This window comes from Oppia nitens, unplaced genomic scaffold (genome assembly GCF_028296485.1).
Source record: "Oppia nitens isolate AA-2021 unplaced genomic scaffold, nextdenovo-longstitch-racon4-pilon3 scaffold23_pilon_pilon_pilon, whole genome shotgun sequence".
In the NCBI taxonomy this organism is placed as follows: domain Eukaryota; kingdom Metazoa; phylum Arthropoda; class Arachnida; order Sarcoptiformes; family Oppiidae; genus Oppia; species Oppia nitens.
This window is the reverse complement of record NW_026533203.1, coordinates 478,021-496,382: the sequence shown is the minus strand read 5'-3', so window position 1 is coordinate 496,382 and position 18,362 is coordinate 478,021. Positions and strand designations below refer to the sequence as shown.

Below are 18,362 nucleotides of genomic sequence, written 5' to 3'. Positions count from 1 at the left end.
ATTTAAAATTAATTATTGGATATTACTATATATATATAGAATTTTAGATATTTAATAAAAAAATTATTATAATAAATTATAGACAATTTATGGTATACTTAAAACATCAATAGAGAAATATATTTTATTATTTATTTGAAAGTATTTAGAAAAATCAAATGATTTATTATTATACATAAAATACTGTATAATATACAATAAAATTAACAATTTGCTACTTTCATGCAATTTTCAAGTTTACAACTTTTATGTTAATTAATGGACAAATTCTAAAACATATAATAATTGTTAATTTAATCAAATGTAGTATATTTTTGCATTATTTAATAGAATATCACTAACTTTTTGGTTTCTTTAGATATTGCACATCCCTGAGCTTACATACCGGTGCTGTACTGAACATAAAAATATAATATGTAATATGATAAAAATAAATTCAAATGGCAAATGATATTAAAAATAAGCAAAAAAAAGTATATTATAGTAAAAATGAAATGTGTTTTGAATATTATATAAAATAAGAGGCAATTGACTGTATATTTGACTTGTATTTAAAATACCGTATATTCATGTAATACAGTAGTGTATAACAGTCTACAGATAAATAGTTTTATAGTTTTATGTAATTTTATTTTTAAAGCGTTTACAAAAATAGTGTGTTTTTCATAGCTTTCGACGTGGCTTTCAATAGGCATTGCATTGAATGTTATAATACCGCTATTATAGCTGTAATACATTTACAGACATTATAATAGAAACACTTATTTCATAACATTATTGTTATGAAAGTAATGTATTTTTAATGCAAACTATTAGTCCATTGATTAGTGATTGCATTAACACTAATGTATTGACCGACTGATTGACCACAAGTGTGACCACATATGCAATGACTTATTGATTGGACAATACTGATGGATATCTTGAGCCATCAAATATTGTCACATCTATTAGTGACCAGTGATTGATTATTGCCGATAATAACAGACCCATGATTTGTGTCACAATTTGGTGATCATTGTGTTAAAGGTTTCTTCACATCAATTGTTTGATTCATTTATTAGTCAAAAACTAATTGAAAGCCGAATTAATTAAACGGACAATTAAACTATCGGACAATGTCTTCGAGTCCGTCGAGTCGTCGCAATCGGTCTACTGATGAGTCGTCGACACGAAAGTCAAGACATGACAACTATGACCACTACACGGACAGAGACAGAGACGACGAGTTCAATACTCGAGGTCACGGCCCGCCTAAGATCGAGGGAATGGTTTCACTCAAAGTGGATAATATCACACAACGCACGGGTGTTAACCTTTTGAAGAAAGTGTTCGGTAAATTTGGTAATTTGGGTGATATATATGTTCCCCGATATCCGGATACATTTGCCAGCCGTGGGTTTGCGTTTGTCCGCTATTATCGCAAACGAGATGCTGAGGATGCGATGCGTGCCATGAATGGCGAACGATTAGATGGCCGTATATTGAGTATTCAAATGGCACGATATGCCAGACCTAACTCTAAAACTGACAAATACTTGTCCGCCAATCGCAGTCACTATAGTTCAGATGATAGAAGAAATGGTTTTAGTCGTTCCTACCGACGACCCGCTTATAGCGACCGTTTGTCATCGAGACGTCGGCGATCCAGAAGTCGTTCTCGTTCTCGATCCCGGTTTGTATTGCTGTTGTTGTGTCCATTTCCTGTTGATTGCTGTTAGCAAAGACTAAAATGTCATGTATTTTTGTGATAGAAGAAAAACTGATTCAAGACATAAAAGAAGTAGAAGTGGAAGCAAAAGCCGATCATCCAAAAGAAGAAGATCGCCTTCTCGTGATCGATCCAAAAGCCAAACTCCTTCTAAAAGTAGATCCAAAAGCAAATCCCGAAGCAGATCCCGAAGCCAAAACAGGAGCTCAAGTGAAAGTAAATATAGTAATAATAATAATATTAATATTAATAATATTAATTGTGATGAAAAAACTGTTAAAAAACAAGAAATTGAAGATGAAGTTAATAATGACGTTGAAAATGAATGCAATTTAAATGATAACAATGATGTCAATTACGAGTCTGAAAACGATAGAAAGTCCATATCATCTTCGGGTGACAGACAAGACAACAATCAGTTAAATGATTATTAATTGACAATCAATTTGATTTTACCGGTAGTAAAACAATTGGTTGAACCAAATGGGGTCTTTATATGACAATAATTTTTTTTTAATAATATGATTATGTTATATAATTTATATACTATCATATAATATATCCTATTATAATGTTTAATATTTATGATTGCTTTTATTTATGAAGAATAGATTTATAACAAGTTTTTAAAATAATAATTTAAAATATAAATACAGTATATATATGTTTGTGATTTGGAGGAAAAATGTGTTAACAAAAACACCAGTTTATTATCATATTGTGTATTAGTTGATTTTATCTATGCATCTCATTAAGTTATAAATCAAATCATTATTGAGTTTTAATAATTTTAATTACCATTTACTTTTTATTTAGAAAAATTATGATTTTTTAAAACTATTTATTTATTTTTATAACAACATATAAAGTTATCATGAGATAAACATTATTTTTTAAAGTAAATTTTATTTCGTTGTATTTTTTGGGTAATAATTATTCATTACTAAATATTATATAAATAGATAAATTCTACTAATACCGGATGATTTTTGCAATACAAACAACCATTAATATTAAATAAGTCATATTTTTAAACAATGGTTAAACCAAACATCTAATTATATATATAATAACAATAATAATAATATAAAGATATATTTTATATTAATAATTGTGTTTATTATATTTTGTTTGACATGTACATTTTTTTTAAAAAATGATAAATTGTCAAATAATCACTATATAAATGATTTTATTTTAGACATAAAAATTAGTATATTATCCGTAAATATCAATTTGTTTTTAATTATAATTAAATTTATAAAATTTGAAAATAATATAAGTTATATCAATGTAAACAAAATTCTGTTGCATATTATAATTAATTTAAAAGTTTTTTAAATAAATTTATGTCAGATATTTAATTGCTATAATTTTATTAATTATATATTTTTAAAGTAAATTTTTGTTTACATATACCGGTAAGTATTTTGTAAACTGTATAATTTTTCAACCGATTGAACAAGCTTAATTTAGAAAGTTTCATAAATGAGGCGATAAATGCTATTTTTTAAATGTGCACATTTTAAACATAATAAATTTAAGCATATCCAATTATAATTTTCCAAAAATCTCTATACAGTTATTAATACTAGTATTTATAATTTTTTAAATGGTATGTTAGATTGATTACAGCTTATATTAGATTAGGTTAACTCAGCAAACAACCTAATTAATAACCTAATGTGCCTAATATACAAAGTTATACATTTTGTCATTTATTTATTTAAATAAAAATGAGATTTACTTAAATTATATTTTTTAGTTTTTAATTGATACCAAATTCATAAATAAAAATCTGAATATTCTATCAAATAAATAACAAAAATGTTTGCTATAAATAACATTTAAATTAAGTTAATGTTTTATTAAAATATAATCGTTTTTATATCAATAATAATTTGAATAATACTGTATTGTATACTTTAGTATAAAATATTTGCAATACAAAACTTTATATAAAATTTATATGATAAAATATTGAATTTTGAAATTTATTATTTACTAATAATTAGATGAAATATTATTTTTAAACAAATGTTTAGAAATTAAAAATAAATATAACTTTAGAAAAATATAATTTATAATATCTAAAGTTAAAACCATATGGAGTACTATTATAATTGTATTTATCATTTAAACTATTTTTTAAAAATATAGTTTTATTAACATTATTGAATGTCATAATTATTTAGTATATCGTGAATATGATATAGTATTTGCTTTTATATAAATGTATTTATTTATAGCGCGATTCATAGGATTGGATGCATTGAATGTATTAGAGTATAGTTTGGCGGTTCACTCATTTCACTCACTGTTATATCATATTATTAGTACTGTATATACAGTGTATATACTGTAAGTGTTGTTAAGCATTAATACGTGTGAATATGCTTACGATGACTGCCACTAAAATAGTGGTCCATTTACTTACTATTAATTGCAATCATGTATTTTGACAGCACTGTTATGATCCATACCATCACTGGTATAGTCATCAGTGACCACTGACACCAACACAAAAGGTATGTTATCATCAATAATGACCTGATTTGACCTCACAGTTAGCTCCCAGTGTTTGCTGTATAGTATATACTGAGTTTGAGCTCATGTCTCGTGTATTGCATATTTAAATATCCATTAAAATCATATGAGATATGAAACATATATACATTGATATACATTGACCTACTATTTGAACAAATTGTCAAATTGTCGGTTAATTATGCATATTTGTATTATAAGTTATTAATTATAATTAGCAAATTTTAACATATATCCAAAAATTAATAATAATTATTTAGTGCAATGTCCATTCAATGACCATGATCATTGATGATTGACCATGGATCTACTTTTTATTGTATTATATCATATAATTATCATATCAAAGCAGATTCGCATTTCATATTTCAAATTAGTTTTGAAACAATTTTTTTATAAAAAAATGCAAAACTATATTAATTGTTATATTTTATAATTTAATGTATAAATTGGACAAATGTTGTCAACTTTTATTTATTTACACTAATTTTGTTATCTTATTTTATTTCAATTTTCATTATTTATTTATTTATTTATTTAAATTAGTGTTTAATACTGTATAATGTTTTATTAAACTTGTGTTAAATAAAGTTTTTATTTATTATTTATTTATAAATGGTTAGCATTTTAAATGAAATGATGTCTCGGATTATCAATGGTATTGATTATACTTATGAATGAATGGTTTGTCGTCTAACTATAGCAATGCCTATAGACTATAGTCTAACAGTTAGTTGTGATGTATTGGTTGGGGAGTTGTCTCCGCATCCCATCTACTCATGTGTCGAATAACGGCATAAAATCGATGGCAAAGTCTATAGTAATACTCGACATATCTTAAGGTCTAAAATATAACTCAAATTTGGTTTTGCTTTCAATATTTTACAATAAACTAACTCTTAATAAAATTCATTGCATAACAAGTTTGTCTACATTTACAGCATTTTATTACATTTTTATGCATTTATTAGATTTCATTATTAAAAATAAGTTTTTAATTTCCGATTTATTAATCTTGAATTTTGAATATTAAGACTATTAAAAATATTTATATTAGTGATTTACATTTTTTACATTTTTATAATGACACACTACTATTTATAAAATTGATGTTTAATAAAGTATTTAATTTTACTTTAAAATATTAAACAAAATACATAATTATAATTATTTTCTTTATATAATTTTTATTATTATTAAAGTATAATAAAATTAATTTTTAAAAATAAATTGTATCATTTTTGTTGATAATTTTTAAACCAAGGTATAATACAGTAGATTAAATAAAATTTATGATTTAAAAAATTTCCAATTAAATATAGAAATAAGATTATTTTATTTTATAGACATTAAAATCATTAAAAAATAAATATTTTAAATAAAAAATTATTTGTTGTATTGTAATTGTAATTTAAAATTAAAAAAAAATTTCGATTTCTGTTCTGTTAAATAATTTAATATATTTTATTATTATTAGTATAAAATAGGGTTATTATACTTTTTTTTAATATAAAATATTATAATGGCATTTTTTTATTTAATACAAATAAAATCATTTTTAAGCATGGTTGATTTATAAACTAATGTAGTTTTGTTGATATAATAATTTATTAATAATTAAGGCATTAATATTTTATTTTATAATTTCACTTTTATTTGCTTAGAAATAATTACACTGATTTAATTATAAATAAATTATAATATAATGTATAATTTAAATCATTCAAATTATATTCAATTTTTTGTTGTTGAATACAATATGATATATATTATATCATAAATGAAATATAAAATAAATGATGTACTGTACATATGTATGTAATATAAATATTTGAAAAATATAAATTAATATAAATATATTACATATTTGTATAGATATTTATTACATATATGACAAAAATCTATATTAGATTACATTATTTCCAAATCAATTAAATATTAATAATAATAAATAAACTTTTTTTTTGTTGATTTGATTTCAGTAGCGCTCAATAAATCTGTGGTAAAGTATGCAGAGTTCGGGCCATTCGTATGATGGTATGTATTGAGAATTATGTATTAATCAATTGTATATAGTATTAGATGGCATACAATATGCAAACAATGCAATGCATTGACACAATCGATGCTCTCTTTTATATACTGTATATAACTTACATTACTTTCATATAAGTAGTGAATAACAACTGTATTATAATGTTTTGTGCAAAACATCTATTGTTTAATCATTTAATTAGTGTATAGTTTGAGTTGACATTTAAATAGTAGTAAAACATAGGATTTATAAAAATTATGATTAAATTTATATAATTTTTTGGATATATTTTTTACCAAATGATATAAATTTGTTGTTTGTCTCAAAAACAAATTTTGTTTGACTTTAAAGTAGTAGTCATTGAAAGCCTAAACTTTTTAACACATTTTGATTCATACAATGCGTTGAATATATTTGAAGACACAAAGCAATAGTTTTATTAGTTTTACCACTTCTTCAGCTAATATTGTCTTAAACTAAAGATTATCTAATTTTTCTGTCAAATTGTATGTGAATTAATGATTTGAATTGAATTGATAGGACCATCAGTGGTAAGCACTGATATCTACGAGCCATCAACTTATCAAAACCACGACCTCGTGAGTACATCTATTTATTACATCTTTTGCTTTAATATTAATATTTATAATTTATTGTTAATACTTAAGACATCTCATGGAGTGTCCAACAATTACTTGACATATCATTCGCAAGTATCTCAAGATTCGGGATATTGTGGATCAAATCACTATACAAGTAGTTCAGCAACACATCCGACACATACACACATTACATCTTCAGCTCATATCTCACAATATAATTCATCCAATTTAAGCCATAATTATGGCCAATCCATGAGTCATCTCAATGATATGTACAGTAGATGCGGTTCATATGCAGCTTTACCTCCAGATATAAGACAACCAATTGGTTCTTCAAATATAAAATATTGGAATTCAGATCAATTATCGCACAATAATTTACATAACAATTATCAGGGAATACCTCCGCCACCGCTCACATCACGACCACATCCATTACGGTCACCAACTGATCGCTCACATAACCTCAACAACAACTATAACAGAACTTCCGGTCAGCACAGGTCTGCTTCACAGTCACCTCAAGATTGGTGTCGTTCATCAAATGTGATGCCATCTCCAAGCGCCACACCATCACCTCTTCCCTCACATGTCAACAATAGCCGATCTCCAAGTCATGTGTCGCCACAATTTTCGCCTTCACATACGTCACCATCACTTGGAAACGAATCGTCTCAACATTCGGTACAAAAGATAGATAATATCTCTTATACTAATCAAAACCATAGATCTAGTCATTTGAATACATCAAATCCATTACAATCATTACAGAAAATGGTTTTGATTGAATCGGATGGACAGGATGTTCGCAATAATAATGATAATATAGATGACACCGGTTTGCAGACCAATGGAACCGTTTCGTATACACCAAACAGCATAAACAAGAATTATTCAAACGACCAAAACACTGATCCTGACAGTCCATATCCTACTTATTATAATATGGATCAAAACCGGATGTGTACTCCACCTCAAGTGAGTCCTCAAACCAATCCTAAAGTTTATGCTAACATTCCCGACGCTTCACGTGATGGACAGCAAAGTGAAAGTGATAAAGAGCTTAATAAATGTGACAATAGTGTGGATAAGTGTAATAATCATAATATGAATAATGATCTCAATTATTCAGTTAAAGACGATTCCAATTCAGAAACTACTATCCAACCAATTGTCAAATTAGAGGAACCGCTTACCGGTAAAAGTGCTAATTTGATAAATGGAGAAAACGGAAAACATAGTTTAGATAATGATAGAAATGGAGAACAAACTGTAGGACCTCATTGTAAAAGATCATCTCAGGAATCATTGCCAACCTCTGACTCGGAGAAGACTCGTTCGACATATAATGAGAATCGAGGACATCATAACTGGCCGATGGAAAACAATTATTATGATAATAGAAATACAAACAAAAATTCATGGCCTCATTGGCAGCAAACCTCACAAATGCCGCCAATGCTATACAACTCAAACCCCGTCCCATCTTCGATGACTTATAACTCAGCATTTAATGTCACTCAATGTGGTTCAGGTATGTGGAGTGCATCTGGTTCTTCGTCTCAAAGTTCGGGCTCAAAGCAAAACTTTGCGCCACCAAATAATATGAGACAACAGGGATCTGCTGGAAGAAAGCGCGGCCGACCATTCGGTAGTAAAAATCGCAGAAATAGTGACGACACTAATAGTGAGACAAATACTTCCGACGCATCTAATTCTGTTAAGAAGAAAAAGAAATGTGTGTCAACTGAAGATATGTGTGTCAATACAGAAGTGACACTCGATGCTCACGGATTTGATGAATTGTCTGTTGTTAACCCTCTTAAGGTGTCCTCTAAACGTAAGAAATTTATTGGACCATTCATTCGAGTGGAAAAAGGAAAAGGAAGAAAAGCAACTGTTTATTCCATTGTTAATACATCGACCAAACCTGAAGATGAAAAAGATGGTAAAACTAAATCACAAACTATTAAATCGGAACCAATTAAGCAACCTATTAGAAGACCGTCACTTTTAGTTAGTTCCAAGAAAGTTATGTCGACTTTTTCACCTGAATATGACTATAACACCAGAGATAAGACATGGGTCTGTGCTCTCTGTCATATGGGACCCCATTATAAGGGTTTGGGTGATCTCTTTGGTCCGTATTATATTTCTGAAGATAAAACTAAGATTACATCATCACCACATTCTAGTAATTCGCGTTCAGATACTGTAAATCAAACAAACAAAGAACAGATAGTGAATAAAGAACATTCAGGAAGTGATAAACCAAGAAGAGGTCGTCCAAAGAAAAAATCTGAAACAAATGAGATAATTGAGTCACCAAAGAGTAGACCAAAAGTTGTAACCAAATCAATAAATTTGTCACAAAATAATGAAATTAATGAATCAACTGAAGTGTGGGTTCACGAGAATTGTATAGTTTGGTCGAGTGGTGTCTATTTAATTGGACACAGAGTTAGACATCTCGAAGAAATCATCTGTGAATCGATGGAAAGTGTATGTATTGCCACTAAAAAATAATTGTTTTTATAGTATATTAGATGATATATAATTTGGTAATTCATATATTAATTTAATGATAGTTTTGTACAAAATGCAAGCTTTCGGGCGCAACATTGGGTTGTCTTCAGAAAAGCTGCAATACTTCACAATATCATTATTTGTGTGCTAAAGAAATTGGTATTTATTTTAAACTTTGTTTTTATCGATAATTTAATTTTTGAATTTATTGTTTGGCATATAGACTGTGAATTAGACGACGAAAACTTTTCACTATTGTGTCCCAAACATAAAGTTAGTATTGTTTTTATACATAAATAGTTTTTATTCAATTTTATAATATTTTAATCAATTTTTATTGTTTTAATTATATAGAAAAAGAAGAAAAATACTTCAAATGAGCCATCCGTTGCTTAGATTTAGAAAACCATTGATTGATTGAATTTTTTCACAAAACATACTGTTTTTATCTAAAATTATATTTAATATATTTTTAAGTGTTTGTGGTTTTTGACTATTAATTACAAAATTGTAAAAAAAACTACTTATATTATATTTGTTGCACACATTTGTGCCAATATTTAATAATTTAATGTAAACATTTTTAGATAAACAAAAAAAAGTTATTAGAATAATGACATTTAAAATATATTAACCGATTGTAAAAAATATTATAAATACAAAAAATTTAAATAAAAACCTAGTCGTGAATTCAGTTATAATAAAACAGTTTTTTAATCAAATATTTATTATTTGTTTTTTATTATTTTTAAACTATTGTTAAGTTTGGTTATTAACTCATCTCTTCTCTTATTTCTTTATTTTTTAAATTTATATTTTATATAAGAATTATAATATTAAAATACCGTAAACCATAGAAACAAATTGTACCAGGGAACAATTGAATGCTTACTTAGTTATGAAAATATTCTTAATTTTGAAGTTTTTCTTTGGACGTCTGTAATTGTTGCCACCCTTAAAATATGTCATCTATTGACCGTCTATTTAATGCCAAATAATGGCTACAAATATCAAGTAATTTTCAATTTAATGACCGATCGAAAGCTAATTAATATCGTATTAATTATTATTATTATTACTGTATTATAATTTATTTAATTTAAAATATCTTTACAATAATTATTGCTAATTGATTAGCCATTAAATAGTTACCTATTGTAATAAAATGGTCTCAAATAGTTTCCCGTCCCAAGTGTTTGGTGCCTTCACTTCATCACATTTTTTCTTATTGGTTGGCAATAAATGTGATAACATAACAGTTGATGTTTAAAATGTTCACATTATTCAGTTGTATAATATGTTCGTACATACGGTAACCCAAATTACGGTATAGTATATAAGCTATGGTAGATTGTCTTAATCAGGGATGCGTAAGGGGTGGGTTTGGCCGGTTTACCCCTCACTGAGATCACAATTTTTTAGATCTTATCAATCCTGGCCTAAAGACAAAAAGTTAGGCCCGAATCGCAGAATTTTTTTTTATTTATATGAAATTTAATATTAAATAAAAATAAATACTAATTGAGTTTTAATATAAATAAATAGCTTATGTTTACAAAATAAATAAATAAAAACCAGTTAAATACTGAAAAATAATTAATTACATCAGTATTACATTATTAACTATAAATATACAGTATGTAACAAAACAATAAAAGTTTAAATGTTTTTATATTTAAATATAAATAATTATTTATTTATTTATTAATATTAACGCAAAATATGTTATTAAAATAATAAAAAATGAAGATATTAAATCAATATTACATAAATATAATGTAGATTTCGTGCATCTTAACTATGAAGAAAGTTAACTATTTTACATTTAAGTTATTGTAGTTTACAAGTATATGTTTTTATGCAAAATTATTTATTATTTTTGAAACTGTTGTAAAAATAAATATTAATATTTTAATAAAATATTTTGAGAGTATTAAGGAATTAAGTTGGAAATATTTTCGTTTATACAGTGAATTTATAGGGAATTTACTAAAAAATTCAATAAAAATTGTTTACCCCACCCTATACCCTCAAGATTTTTAACAGATTTTGATCATTTTACCCCCTATACCCCCTATACTCCCCTGAAATCGAAAACTTTACGCAACTCTGGTCTTAATGTTTCGGTGTTTGTATAAAAATTTTGTTTAATGTATACAATGTTAGATTAATTTATATTATATGATTGATTATTAGCTGAGTTGGTTTTTTATCATTTAATAATTATTTACTGCTATTTGACATTAATTATAAATTTTTATATATAATAAATTAGCATAAATAAAAATATTACAGTACTTATATCATTGGATATATAAAATAATTTCAAGAGTGTTGACTGTAGATAATAATGCATGTAATGCTGATAATTGTCTACAACTAGATTTAGTAAATTTATTACTGAATTCATAAATAACATGAATTTACAAAATATCTTTAATAAAGTATATGTTGTAATAACTAGAATATAATTTATTTAAATATAATATATAAAGTATTATTCTATAAATATATTACAGTATTTAACTTTATTCTATAAAACAATTTATTAATTATTACTGTTTATTATAAACTGTATAATACAGTATTTAAACTATAAATTTGTGTAATACATAAAACTATTTAGATATATAGTTACAATATTATTTAAAATTTTAATAAGTGTTATTTTATATTGTTAAATTTGATAAAATAAAACTAGATTTATAAATATTTTATTAAAAAATAAATCATTTTAATTTAGTCAATAAAAATAAAATTGTTTTTTCTTCTCTTAAGTAATTCAATGACAAATCGACTTTTGATTGAAATAACTTAAATGAAAACCTATTGAATCATTAAATATAATTATAATAATAATACTATTTTTTATATTAATGAGTCACTATAATCACTATAATTTTAAATAATATTATCAAGGTGATTTTGAAACCTATTTTTCATGGATTTTAATAATTTCAAAATTTATTTGTTTAGACAAAAATCAAGTTTTTAAACACAAAATGTTTATTCAGTATTGAAGGAACATTATGTCAGAGCCAATGACCTGTCAATTGACATCCCATTCCTTGGGTTTAGAAAATGAGAGCTTTTTTAAGAACCGAAACAAAATAAAAATTTATTATTTGTTTGACCACTCATTTCAATTATAAGTTATATAATTTATAACAGTTTCCCATTTGTTATTTAGTCAAAAATATATAATTATTATGAATCATAAATTATGACATAAAATTCAAAATATAAAATTGAATTTATTTAATAAATAATAAACTAATACTTTTTTTGTACTCCACTAACTTGTAAGTACTGTACAGTATATAATATAGTAGTGTTCTTTAAATAAGTATTATTTTAATCAAAATACATCATTAAATTAGCAAATAAAGTGTTATTATATCAATGATTAACTAACTATTGATAAATTTTAATCAAATGTTCAAAACTATAAATATAACTAAAATAAAAAATACTAAATAACTGATAAACTATTCACTTGTATTAGTGTTGAAAGTCTGATGGCATTAATATTAATATATTGATAATGAACTCAATGTGTAAGCAATTATGTATGCATTTGATGCTAACATATGTAATGATATACAGTATGGGCCATACATTGTATAAATTATATACAGTATAAGGTTGTCAACTATCATTGATTATTAATTTTTACATATATAAATATATATATTGACTATTACTCTAATTATTATAGTCTAATAGGATTAGGTTTCGAAACATAAAATATTTTTAAACATTTTGATGACTGTAAGCGAACTAAATTGACTGAAATATTTAAATTTCAAAAATCAAATTTTAAAAAACTAAATACTTGTTTTTTAAATTGTATCAAAATTAAATCTAATAGATAGTATATAATTTACTTTAATAAAATTAAGCAATGATTGATTCATTATAATTGAACGATGAATTAGTGCTAAATCAGAAACAATAGAAGTTTAATTACTCAACAAATTAATTTTAGCACTTAAAGTGTAATATTCAATATGTATTTTAAATTATAAATTATATATAGAATTTAATACTCAAAATATTGTTATATTTATACAATTTATATATTAATTTTAAATTGATTAATATAAAAAATACTTGATTTGTAATTTATGAGTTGGTCACCTTAATTCTAATGCTATTGAAAAAAAGTTAGTCAAATGTTGTTTGAATTGTCAAACAATTTAATGTAATATTTATTATTATTATTATTTTTGATAAATAGTGTTTAAAATTACAATTAAATTGAATGAATTGATATTTAGCTAACTATTGAATGAAAAGTTTTTAAAAACAATTAAATTGTTTAATATATTTAACAATAAGTGATGTTTTTTAAACAAATAAACACTTTTTAATCCAATAGTAGTTAAACACGAAGCAAATAATTGTGACGTCAGGTCACAGCTCTGGTAGACTTTTGAAGGGAAAGGCCTGAGAAAAGGTGTGACACAAACATACTGTAGGCCTATGTATTCAACAGTATTTGAAGTAAGAGAGAGCACCAGTAGTTTGAGTGTTGGAAGCGATATATAATATATTGAATGCTTAAGTAATACCCAACTAATGCCACGTTTGCCATACATTGCCATACAGTAGATATTAGAGAGAGTTTGTAGTTATAGTGAGAGAGAGAGTCAATTGAATATAACATTCAAAGCAGTCATACAATTGTCGCACATTTAAAGCGCCGGTCGTTAACAACACATCACTGACATCGACAACACTGAAGACATGAATCGATTTGTCTTTCTATCACTACTGTTGATCGGCTTCTCCACCGCCGATGACATCAAACGCGAAGAAAATGTTTTAGTTTTAAATAAAGACAATTTCGACGATGCAATCAAAAACCAATTCATTTTAGTCGAGTTCTGTAAGTATTATCACCGCTGATGTCATCTCATTATCTCTACATTGCTTATCAATATTATTGTCTAATACTTTGTTCCAATGCTTGTTAAGACAATCACATTCTCTGTTAGTGTCATAATTGACATAATAGTTGTCATCAAATGAGAAAACAAATTATATAATAAAGACTTAGTTTTAGTTATCCTATGTCTGGAAGTTAAGACTCACTTAAGTTACTATTGATTGAAACGATGTATAATGTATTGTATTTATTAGACGCCCCGTGGTGTGGTCACTGCAAAGCATTAGCTCCCGAGTATGCAAAGGCCGCCACACAACTACAAGAAGAAGGCTCTGAGATTCTGTTGGGTAAAGTCGATGCAACAGAAGAGTCAGAATTAGCCGAAAAATTTGAAGTCAGAGGTTACCCAACTCTCAAGTTTTTCCGAAACGGTAAGCCTTCTGAATACGGTGGCGGACGTACTGCTGAAGACTTAGTGAAATGGTTGAAGAAGAAGACCGGACCGCCAGCTGTGGAATTAACGAGTGAAGAACAAGCAAAGAAATTCAAGGACAGCGCTTCAGTTGTTGTCGTCGGCTTATTCTCAGACAAAGATAGTGCTGACGCCAAGACATTCCTCGAAGTTGCCGCTGATAATGACGAACATCCATTTGGTATTGTCACCGATAAATCAATTTACGCTGCTTTAGGAGAAGACAATGACGGTATTGTTTTGTACAAAAATTTTGATGAAAAACGTAATCAATTAGAAGGAGAAGTGACTTCTGCTCTCATTAAGAAGTTTGTCTCATCAAATAGTCTGCCATTAGTTGTTGATTTCAGTCATGAGGTTTGTTTTATTTTTAATTAATTACAAGACCTCTCAAAGAATTTACTAATTATTGTTATGTCTGACAGACCGCACAAAAGATATTTGGCGGCGAAATCAAAGCACACAATCTGTTGTTTATCAGTCGTAAGAGTTCTGATTATGAATCGACTGTCGAGTCTTTCAAAAATGTAGCCAAAGAATTCAAAAGCAAAGTTCTTTTTGTGACTATTAATACCGATGAAGAAGATCACGAAAGAATTATGGAATTCTTTGGACTTAAAAAGGACGAAACGCCATCACTGAGACTCATTAAACTTGAAGAAGAGATGACTAAATTCAAGCCCCCAACTGATGATTTGTCAGAGAAGAACATTAAAGAATTTGTTGAGGGAGTCCTCAGCGGTAAAGTCAAGGTATTAATAATGTGTTTATTGTTTTATCCATTTGTTGTTAACCTTTTTGTTTTTGAATAGCAACACCTTTTGTCACAAGTACTGCCCGAAGATTGGGACAAAAATCCTGTGAAGGTATTGGTGAGCACTAACTTCGATGAAGTGGCCTTTGATAAGTCCAAAGACGTTTTGGTCGAGTTTTACGCGCCGTGGTGCGGACATTGCAAACAACTTGTTCCAATCTATGACCAATTGGCCGAAAACTTTAAAGACTCGGCCACTGTTCTCATTGCAAAATTGGATTCCACGGCCAATGAGTTGGAGCACACAAAGATCAATAGCTTCCCGACCATCAAATTGTTCAAACGGGACACAAATGAGGTAACCAATCAATTGTTGATTACATTAATCTTAATTATTTTTAGTGACATTTAAATTGAATTACCAAATCATTGTATATGTAATGTTCAGGTAATAGAATATAACGGCGAGAGAACTCTCGAGGGTTTGACTAAATTTATAGAGACTGACGGCGATTACGGTCGCGCGGCACCCGATCAGGTGATTGTTTACTAATTGTTATTATTTATATGACTAATATCAGGTGGTGGACTATAACGGGGAGCGGACTCTTGAGGGTCTGACAAAGTTTTTAGAAAGTGGCGGAAAGTCAGGCGCTGATCCCAAACAAGAGGTGCGCCAACTCTTTGCATGAATTGACACTTTCTTCTATTTGTGATGTGTTGTCAAAAGCATTAGATATACATTCATAAGTACTGTATCTTTATCTTTAAAATACAGTATATTTATAATAATAATACTATTATAACGTATTAATACAGTTATAATGTATAAGTATTTGACAAATACATTAACATTAGCACACATTTTAAGCGCTTATGACTCGCATCACAAATACTCTTTATTTTTCTCAAACCATTTATTTATTTTACTTATTAATGAAATGTTTGCAAATGACTTAATAGGAAGTGGATGAGGAAGAGGAGGAAGACAAAGCCGACTCTGCGAAGGATGAGCTCTAATATAGTCTTTCATATAATTAAACTAATTTGTTATCAATTTGTTTCATTTAATTATTATATCATATAAAAAATTTGGGCATTTTTTAGAAGTACAGTAAATTTGTAATTTTTTGGTAAAAAAAACTTATGTTTAATACAACTACACAAATATTTTTTACACTAAATAATTGACATTAAATTATTTGGATAAAAATTTTTTGAGTTTAAATGATTTATATGTGAATATATAGTATTACTGTTTATCATTAAAATGAATACATTTAAGATTTAACGCGAAGAAGAGCGTGAACTCGAAGCTCGTCTTCTGCGAGGAGATCGAGATTTGCTTCGAGAGCGACGGCGAGGGGGAGACCTATATCTCGGTGGAGATCTAAAGAATAATTGTATTTTAATATAACAGTAAATAATTGTATCAACAAATACCTTCCGCGTCTTCCTCGAGGTGGCGAAGGTCTGCGCCAATTAGGTGGAGGACCGCGACGGGGAGGCGGGCCTGTAAATGGTCGCTTCGGAAGAAGAACCAAAGTAGCACTCACTTCTTGGCCGTCAACCTGTCCGCCGTCCATATATTTAATTGCTTTGTCCGCGTCTTCGCCTTTTTCATAGTCAACGTAAGCAAATCCTCGACTAAGATGTGGATGAATGCGATCGATTGGCATTTCAACGGTTCTTACGGTTCCATAAACACTGAATATTTCCAACACATGATCTTTAGTAACATTTCTTGTGAGTCTTCCGATGTGGACTCGTGTCGGTCGTGGAGATGGTGAGGGCTTACGAACTCGTTTTGGTGACGGAGACCGACCTCGACGTCTGTGCGAAGATGAGGCGCGAGATCGCGAAGAGCTGCTCGAACGCGACGGCGAACGAGATCTTGAGTGTGATGCAGATGAACGAGAAGATCCTGAACTTGAAGAACGAGACGATGAACCACTGGAACTGCTTCTTGAAGCACTTCGACTGTTAAATCATATAAAATAATTTAGAAAACAATTGACTAATTGGTAAAAACATGTCTTAAAGTCCAGACCTACGACTCGATCCACTGCTACCACTGGAACTCTTTCTTCGTCTATCGTCTCGTTTGGTTTTGCTCTTCAGTTGGGGAGACCTGTCATTCATTCAAACAAATCATTTATAATTTCTTTTGTTATCAAATGTTGTCAATCAGTCAATCAATACATACATGACATCCAATCCAAACAAATTCAAAATCAATTCAATTTGAATACAATTTCAATAAAAAATCAATTTTATTGAAAACTAAATGTTTTGTCAAATATTTCACACAAAACGTGATATCAATTACAAACAGTTCACAAACAACGTTACGATTTATGTAAAATAGTAACTAATAAATAGTGTATTGATTAATAATTTTTTATACTCTATTAAATAGTTGTTATAATAGTTGCTAATAAAAGTCAAATAGTTTTTAAAATAGTTATTTAAACTGTATTAAATAGTTGTATATAGTTGCTAAAAAAGCCAAATAGTTATTGAAATAGTTATTTATTTTTTTTTATAAATATTTAAACTGATATATAATTCATTTGTTTTCAGCATATTTACAAAAATGATTTATATAAATAAACTAAATATTTCTATTGTTAAAAAAGTAATATGAGTTGAAACAGTTTACACATTTTATATAATTTATATAACTATTACTTTTTGTTTTTACATATATTTGTGCTTAATTTTACAATTTAATGCTTATATTTTTCAAAATAACTGAAATAGTTATTTATAAGTTTTTATAGTTTCTAACCCAACAAATAGTTATTTATAGTTATAATAAAAT

At 27.3% G+C, this 18,362-nt stretch overlaps 4 protein-coding genes across 9 annotated transcripts; 3 read left to right on the top strand and 1 right to left on the bottom strand.

Annotated features, from left to right (window-relative positions):
* The first annotated feature begins 648 nt into the window (after positions 1–648).
* LOC128953629 (serine/arginine-rich splicing factor 2-like) lies at positions 649–2,278 on the top strand. Of its 2 annotated transcripts, none has more exons than XM_054299134.1 (3): positions 649–1,675; positions 1,758–1,927; positions 2,000–2,278. In XM_054299134.1, the coding sequence occupies exons 1-3, from the start codon at positions 1,119–1,121 to the stop codon at positions 2,143–2,145; spliced, it is 873 nt and encodes a 290-aa protein (XP_054155109.1). In that variant the 5' UTR covers positions 649–1,118; the 3' UTR covers positions 2,146–2,278. The 2 variants fall into 2 exon arrangements, with proteins under 2 accessions (XP_054155109.1, XP_054155108.1); XM_054299133.1 differs by having other exon boundaries at positions 1,755–1,927.
* Positions 2,279–4,008: 1,730 nt separating this feature from the next.
* Positions 4,009–9,851, top strand: LOC128953621 (GATA zinc finger domain-containing protein 14-like). 4 transcript variants are annotated; one of them, XM_054299124.1, is made up of 8 exons: positions 4,009–4,072; positions 4,177–4,239; positions 6,241–6,295; positions 6,834–6,892; positions 6,962–9,397; positions 9,484–9,580; positions 9,645–9,694; positions 9,776–9,851. In XM_054299124.1, the coding sequence occupies exons 3-8, from the start codon at positions 6,268–6,270 to the stop codon at positions 9,815–9,817; spliced, it is 2,712 nt and encodes a 903-aa protein (XP_054155099.1). In that variant the 5' UTR covers positions 4,009–4,072; positions 4,177–4,239; positions 6,241–6,267; the 3' UTR covers positions 9,818–9,851. The 4 variants fall into 4 exon arrangements, with proteins under 4 accessions (XP_054155099.1, XP_054155100.1, XP_054155098.1 ...); XM_054299125.1 differs by having other exon boundaries at positions 4,014–4,239; positions 6,962–7,579; positions 7,667–9,397; XM_054299123.1 differs by having other exon boundaries at positions 4,014–4,239; positions 6,244–6,295.
* A 4,030-nt stretch (positions 9,852–13,881) lies between these two features.
* LOC128953838 (protein disulfide-isomerase 2-like) lies at positions 13,882–16,701 on the top strand. 2 transcript variants are annotated; one of them, XM_054299360.1, is made up of 6 exons: positions 13,882–14,312; positions 14,567–15,141; positions 15,210–15,536; positions 15,597–15,896; positions 15,987–16,076; positions 16,502–16,701. In XM_054299360.1, exons 1-6 carry the CDS (start codon positions 14,171–14,173, stop codon positions 16,556–16,558), a joined length of 1,491 nt encoding a protein of 496 aa, XP_054155335.1. In that variant the 5' UTR covers positions 13,882–14,170; the 3' UTR covers positions 16,559–16,701. The 2 variants fall into 2 exon arrangements, with proteins under 2 accessions (XP_054155335.1, XP_054155334.1); XM_054299359.1 differs by lacking the exon at positions 15,987–16,076 and adding an exon at positions 16,120–16,209 and having other exon boundaries at positions 13,884–14,312.
* A 70-nt stretch (positions 16,702–16,771) lies between these two features.
* LOC128953839 (RNA-binding protein with serine-rich domain 1-B-like) lies at positions 16,772–17,879 on the bottom strand. Its single transcript, XM_054299361.1, has 4 exons — positions 17,745–17,879; positions 17,589–17,669; positions 16,982–17,518; positions 16,772–16,928 (listed from the first exon to the last, which is right to left on the bottom strand). Coding segments are annotated over exons 1-4 (723 nt in total). The 5' UTR covers positions 17,747–17,879; the 3' UTR covers positions 16,772–16,825.
* Positions 17,880–18,362: the final 483 nt, after the last annotated feature.

What these genes read in the sequence shown, in the direction of transcription:
- LOC128953839 (XM_054299361.1), bottom strand. An exon ending in AGCAGTGGATCGAGTCGTAG is followed by an intron (nt 17,519 to 17,588) that starts GTCTGGACTTTA and finishes ATGATTTAACAG; the next exon opens with TCGAAGTGCTTCAAGAAGCA. An exon ending in CCTCGAGGAAGACGCGGAAG is followed by an intron (nt 16,929 to 16,981) that starts GTATTTGTTGAT and finishes ATTATTCTTTAG; the next exon opens with ATCTCCACCGAGATATAGGT.
- LOC128953838 (XM_054299360.1), top strand. Translation starts at nt 14,171, where the DNA reads ATGAATCGATTTGTCTTTCTATCACTACTGTTGATCGGCTTCTCCACC. An exon ending in ATTCATTTTAGTCGAGTTCT is followed by an intron (nt 14,313 to 14,566) that starts GTAAGTATTATC and finishes TGTATTTATTAG; the next exon opens with ACGCCCCGTGGTGTGGTCAC. An exon ending in TCCTCAGCGGTAAAGTCAAG is followed by an intron (nt 15,537 to 15,596) that starts GTATTAATAATG and finishes GTTTTTGAATAG; the next exon opens with CAACACCTTTTGTCACAAGT.
- LOC128953621 (XM_054299124.1), top strand. Translation starts at nt 6,268, where the DNA reads ATGCAGAGTTCGGGCCATTCGTATGATG. An exon ending in CTTATCAAAACCACGACCTC is followed by an intron (nt 6,893 to 6,961) that starts GTGAGTACATCT and finishes TTAATACTTAAG; the next exon opens with ACATCTCATGGAGTGTCCAA. An exon ending in TCTGTGAATCGATGGAAAGT is followed by an intron (nt 9,398 to 9,483) that starts GTATGTATTGCC and finishes ATTTAATGATAG; the next exon opens with TTTTGTACAAAATGCAAGCT.
- LOC128953629 (XM_054299133.1), top strand. Translation starts at nt 1,119, where the DNA reads ATGTCTTCGAGTCCGTCGAGTCGTCGCAATCGGTCTACTGATGAGTCG. An exon ending in CGTTCTCGTTCTCGATCCCG is followed by an intron (nt 1,676 to 1,754) that starts GTTTGTATTGCT and finishes TTTTTGTGATAG; the next exon opens with AAGAAAAACTGATTCAAGAC. An exon ending in AAACAGGAGCTCAAGTGAAA is followed by an intron (nt 1,928 to 1,999) that starts GTAAATATAGTA and finishes TTAAAAAACAAG; the next exon opens with AAATTGAAGATGAAGTTAAT.